The following is a 6,453-nucleotide window of genomic DNA, read 5'->3' on the forward strand; positions in this document are numbered from 1 at the left end:
ATACACCCTCTCCCTATTTCCCTGCCACATGAGAACCTAAGAGGGATCATGACAATAACTTCTAGGTGATTTCATAGATTAATATTCACCCCTCAAGTGGGAATAATAGGGGGTTAATATTTTCTTAATAGTGCCGACTTCAGGCGTATCCATCTATAATGCCGCCTGCGCTCAAGATCCCAGTAGATTAAATATCGATCGTTCACCTTTCCACTTATTTCTGTGTAATTAATGATATCCCTCACATCTCAATGGATCCTCAATTTTTATGAGCGGGTTGGCATACGTGGAAAAAATACAAGAATATTTTTAACAATTGAATCATTGTATTTCTTTATACATATATTCATCGACAATTGACTAGTTAGGACAGTGACACTGATGCGATTTAAAAATTTATACAAATTATAATCAGAATTCTTTAATTCATTTAAATCTATAATTTAATATGACGATTTCAATTAAATCAAAAATTTTATGACGTCCTCCAAATTCAAGAGCATATCTGCCAGAATTTCGTAGCTTCCTATTAATTTTCGATGATAAATGGAACGAAAATTTAAAAGTGATGCTTCATTTCATCGTGAAATACTGACTTTTCAATGATAATATGTTCTAAAATTTTAGTAAAATCTGCAACACGATATTAATTCCGGGAATTCGGCATAGAAAATTCCGACAACAGGATAGTACGCAATAAGTACAATAAACATTTTCTATCAGGTTGGGGGGGGGGGTGGAAAACGAGGCACAGCCCAGGTAGGAAAAAACGAATGGGCCAACCTTGGTACAAGCACGGCCGCCGAGCTGCCGTAGCTCGGCACCCGGGCTCCAGCCAAACTCGCGCCGAACTTGGCTAGACCCTGGGATGATAACACGGGGCCAGGCCTGGGACCGAACTTTGGCCAGACTTCGGTCGCCGTACTTTGGCCGCACTCTGGGCTTACCATTCGGCCCGAAATTGGCCCAGGCCTGTTGCCGAACTTTGGCCGCACTCTGGGCTTACCATTCGGCCCGAAATTGGCCCAGACCTATTGCCGAACTTTGGCCGCATTCTGGGCTGACCATTCGGCCCGAAATTGGCCCAGATTTACGACCAGAGCTGTGGCCAGGCTCCAACCGTTGCCTGTATTGGGTTCAGAATCACCAATAAATATATGAACGGTATATCTGATAAGCAGACATGTATTTATTACCTTCAACATTATACAGAAAACAGTTTTATTATGTGACAAAACTTATATTTAAATTTATTAAATCTATTGACAAAAAAACTCAGCCAATCAAAAACTTTTTTCCTCCTATCGACATAGTACATAGTAGTGGTTGATGTGTAACCTTCACTTCTTAAAATGGCTAACAATTCATCGATTGCTTCTGCTGTTGTAGCTCTTCTGAATTTCACTGCTCATTGATTAATTTTTTGCTCCATTCCCCGCGGTTCCAATTTGTCCAGAGTTTGTGTATTCTTGTCTCCAATGCTGTCAGTGAATACTTTGTTGAAATCATTGTCAATGTCATCTGAATCACCATCACAACCTGAGCCCCCAAGAATTGGTTCATCCCTGTCTCCAACGCTGCTATTGGATTCACTGATGCAATCATTAAGATGCTTATACGAGCCACAATCACCATCACCACCCGACCAACTATCACCACAAGCACTAGCATTATCATCGAGATGTCGAACATCGACATCTCCACTAATTTGATCCACAATAGATCCACTACGGATAGTTATTTCATTGGCTGTTGGCAAACTAACCTCTTCCTCATCGGCATTATTGCGTTCACTGTAATCCGGAGTTTTTTCTTTAGCGCCTTCTACGTTTACAGATTCTTTTTTCTTCAGTTGATGAAAATGTCTGTATTTTTTAACCCGTGAATATGAACTCTGAGACATATTACAATAGTAAAAGAGTAATATTAAAATAATAAATTGCCGCACACGACACTCATGTCTACTGCCACAATCAGACTACTCAACACGCCATCTTACGGGCTGTTGTCATAGAATGTGTGGTATACGGTGATATCCACGCATATTTTCCCCTGAAATAGTATGTTCAGAAGAAATAATGGTACCTTCGGAAGAAGGAGAATCAAAGGACGAAAAATTTAGTGAAGGAACATTCCCCATGAGAATTCAATTTTTGGAATGCTGTTCCATATGGGACCCAAGCCTGGCAAACCATGCCCCTTGTCTGCCTGGCCATGTCTCGGGGCAAGCTTGGTGACCCAAGCCTGGCAAGCCATGCTCTTTACCAGTCTGGCCATACCTCGGGTCAAGCGTGGTTGCCCAAGCCCGGCAAACCGTGCTCTTTGCCAGTCTGGCCATACCACGGGCCAAGCTTAGTGACCCAAGCCTGGCAAGCCATGCTCTTTGCCGGTCTGGCCATGCCTCGGGCCAAGCTTGGTGGCCCAGATCTGGCAAGCCAGTCTCGTGCCAGACCTGGCCCGTTTCGTGGACATTGGCATTTCCTACCTGGGAGGCGACCTTTCTGATCACGAGAGTCAGAAAATCGTATTTCGTGCAGAATTTAAAATTATGAGGGACGTGAACGTAACGTCTTTCCTTTTCAATTATGTAAATATGTAGAAGATTAATATGTCAAAAATTGAAGAAGGAATTTCTCTTGGTAAAAATAGTCTTGGATTTCTATGTTCGCCTAGTGATTTGTCATTTTATAATCTGTCTGTGGACAATGCATCTCACGAATAATCTGCTATTCCGTTTCCTCCCTTCCCAGCATCTAAAATATATCTCGCACAAGTAAAATATCATTGTGCTAGAGCATACGCTCAGGTAGCGAAAAAGCTTTCATTCAACAACGACAGGAATGGTCTTCAAATAGGAGTTACTACCGGGACATGAGACACAGATATAATAAGAGAAATCAATAAAGTCGATACTCATGCACTAGTAGAACTGGATATCGACAACCCAATGAGACCTGATGTACTAAATTATTGACAAAGCTGGAAATATCAGTTCTAGACTACACAATAATCCAGATTACTAATACTCCGTCGGGTATATTCCATCCAGCCGTCACTCTCGATTGATTCAGAAATGGGACTTGAGTATTATATGGGACTAAAATGAAAGAAACCTCCTCACCTTTCGACCTCTCCGCGTTATACATGGCTCCAGCTATTATTTACCCTCACCCCTCGCCAATGAAAATAAATTCGACCCAATCTCTAATTCCCACGTTGCTTCAATCGTATTTTCATCCATCTATTTTCGCACTCACTCGTCATCCCGTCCATGCAACTCAATTATATTTGGAAATCACTCCATCGATTATCCGTTTTCTCCCTCGAATTTCATTCCCGATGAAAGGACCTCGTTTTCCCCACTCGTACCATATTTATACCGTACATTATGTCAAAAACCTCTCCGTCTGCCACCTGGATAATTAACACCGAATTTTGGCACGAAACTTTGCCTCTAGTAATGGGCAAAGGAAAATCTCCATTATTTCACTTGCTAAAAGGCTTATAAAAATTTCACGTCAAGTGTACTCGATGAAATATCACATATACATATATTTTCATTCAACTCCATGTAGTCATTTATCACTATCACTGTGAAGCTTTTTGTGAGTTGAAATTCTTGAGGAACGACCTTGTACTGAGCCTGCGTTACTCTTGCCATTAACATGATATGTGACAAAAGACATAAATTCACCTTCCATCTGACGACATGTTTAGCACCATAACAAAATAAAATACTCTATGCGCAATGCAAATAGCTGAATCTCGTACGTATGCTACGATTGTGAGACTTTTCACGGGACATTGACAAGTTTATCGCATTCCAGTTTCATGGTTAAATTAAACAGCTCGCTGGAACATTCCGAGATTATTATCCGAGCACGTCATTTCGCTATTTTCACCCTCTAAACCCTCATGTGTTCGGCATTCGAAGAAAATGTTCACCCACTACGTGATTGCATCCACACTCGAATAAACCCAATAAAAACGCCTCGTGTACGATTACTTAATTACTCAACTCCACTGTGATTTTCCTCCTCTCGGTTTCCCAATAACAACAATTTTATTTCGGATTTCTTTCCCTTCCCGATTAAAATCACCGTCGAGTTGCCCCAATATCAGCGCAGCTAACGACTTATCTAAAGTACCTTTCACCCGAGAAAAGTTTGGAAAATTCATTGAGACCGATTCCCCGCTGATTTTGATTTAAAGAAGTGGTTAAAGGTCTCCAAGCAAGTTGATAAAAATCATGGATATACATTACCACCAAGATTTCTTATCCCCCCACCGATCATAATGCTTTAAATACGAACTAATCATGAAACTTACCCCGACTGAATTGATTGTTGTTGGCGATGACCCGTTCGGCATTCTTTCGTGCGATGAAAAACCATTCGCTGCTGTTTGTCAGATATTTATATTCAACTGCAAGATCCTTAACGAGAACACCATCCTGATCTTGGAGTCTGTGAGCGAATGGGCAGTACAGCCATCTCTCCTTGTACTGCATTTTGTCATAGCAATTGCCAGCGGCAAATATATCCTCGTCAAATTCAACCATTGAAAGTACACTAGCGTGGAGCAGATACTCAGACGATACCATCACACTCGGTGCATATTTCCACAGTCTGGTGAGCATATTGGCTCTATTAACAGCCAAATTAGCTTCCAATCGGAATCGCTCCTGTGCATACTGATCAACCACTCCTTCCCCAAGATTTAAGTCCGTCCCAGCTGTACAATTTTCGCCTAATAAATGCTGATTCTCAATGATGCGTAGAAACCGGCTAACCACATCATCCGGTACACTGGTTTTATCCCGCTTCGTACTATCAATTGTGATACTAGCATCACGATAATCAACACCACCATCACTTGTGTTACTTTTCTTCATCACTTCGTCCTCATAATCATACTCCTCGGTTTCAAATTTAGCAAACATATCATCAAAAGTGTACCTATCATCGTCCACTTGTTCATGATTGACGATACCGTAGCTATCGTGTCTACTGATATTTCTATTCCGTTTGCTCACTCTATCACCACTCGATGCACCCACTTTACGTAACTTACGGAGGTAGTCAGTGGCGCGTGTACCGTTGAATTGCTCAACAACCTGGCCGTACTTTCGTGACTGAATATACGTTTCACGTGGTAGTGTTGAATTGTTGAACGTCATGTTTGTCATTGTGGAACTCTCAAAGTCAAAGTCCGTGAGTGTGTCGTTGGCAAATCTTGAGAGTTTCTGACGGATGGGGTCCATCGACAAGCCATTATCCTGGGGCGTAACTTTGCCGACTTGAGCACCCTCCGAGTAAGTTTGGACATGCGATGGCTCCTTTGTTGATTTTATTCTACTGAAATGCCCACGTGATCTACCGTGTCTTATTTGTGGTTTTTCTATTGATGTTTCGGGTTGTACAATTGTTATCGCCTCCTGTTGCTTCTCAACCTCTATTTGGAGCTGCTTTGTGTCTTGGGTTAATCGACGATCGATAAAGGATGGCCGATGAGTCTGTTGATGGCGTAAAACTTCCTTCGGCTTTGTTATTTGCAGCTCCTCCGTATTTACTATGATCGAGATGTACCACAATGCCAGTACAACCCCGGCATACCACCTGATACTCATGTCTAGGGAATTATTTTTTTCTTCGACTTTCCTCGCGATGTTCAAGTTTCTGATTTTTCTTTAATCGTTTGAAATCGATGAAACATTATGAATGAGGGCCAAGTGGAGGCTCCATAGATTCCCAATGTTCTTCTCTCCATTTAGTACTCAATGTTTAAAGATTGATGGTTACACTGGGCTTATTGGTCACCTCATCTGAGACTTTTTAGCGAGTGTTGACAGTGCTTGGCGGGAGGCGAATGAGAGCAATAAAAATGTCGTAGGAGGTGGAAATTTTATGAGACGAATTCACTGTTCTGAACCACGTGTCATTCAAACTTAAATGCTATCTGAAATCAATCGAACACATTTTTATTACGTATTGTAAAGTGAGCACGCCTTCCATCACCCAAGCCAAAGTTAATCTTTACGGAGAAACAATTTTGTTCGAACAAGCGTCACTCAAACATTTCTAGAACTCTTTTTTTTTTCAAGGGGAAACAATTGATACCGCCATTGTTTTTGATTGATGATTTTTATTTGGGTTTTGCCTTGTTTGAAGGAAACGAATGAGCGTGATATTTCGATGAAATCGTTGAGGTTGACGAGGAACAAATTAATCGGATTGCCACAGAAGCTACTAACCGTGATCGCACGCGGCGCCAGACTGAAGAGGGATGAAAACTCACCGCCCTCTTGGGCATTCGGCGCGTAAAGGTAAGTAGACAGGGCGCATGTCTTTCGGTGAATTCAACCACTTCATCGTGATATTCAATTGGAACAAACCAAATACGTTAGCTTATTTATCAATAATCGTCAATATTTAATTCGTTCCATCTGGCGAG

At 41.5% G+C, this 6,453-nt stretch overlaps 1 protein-coding gene across 2 annotated transcripts in view; it reads right to left on the bottom strand.

Annotated features, from left to right (window-relative positions):
• Positions 1–6,323, bottom strand: part of LOC135164592 (metabotropic glycine receptor-like) — a 127,981-nt gene extending 121,658 nt beyond the window's left edge. The window contains exons 1-2 of one of the 2 annotated variants that reach the window (XM_064125074.1): positions 6,254–6,265; positions 4,330–5,958 (exon numbers count right to left, since the gene is read on the bottom strand). In XM_064125074.1, the coding sequence (XP_063981144.1) occupies positions 4,330–5,629 (1,300 nt within the window). In that variant the 5' untranslated portion in view covers positions 5,630–5,958; positions 6,254–6,265. Of the gene's footprint in view, positions 1–4,329 lie in introns of both variants that reach the window. The other variant, XM_064125073.1, reaches the window with a different exon arrangement.
• Positions 6,324–6,453: the final 130 nt, after the last annotated feature.

This window comes from Diachasmimorpha longicaudata, chromosome 7 (assembly GCF_034640455.1).
Source record: "Diachasmimorpha longicaudata isolate KC_UGA_2023 chromosome 7, iyDiaLong2, whole genome shotgun sequence".
Lineage (NCBI taxonomy): Eukaryota > Metazoa > Arthropoda > Insecta > Hymenoptera > Braconidae > Diachasmimorpha > Diachasmimorpha longicaudata.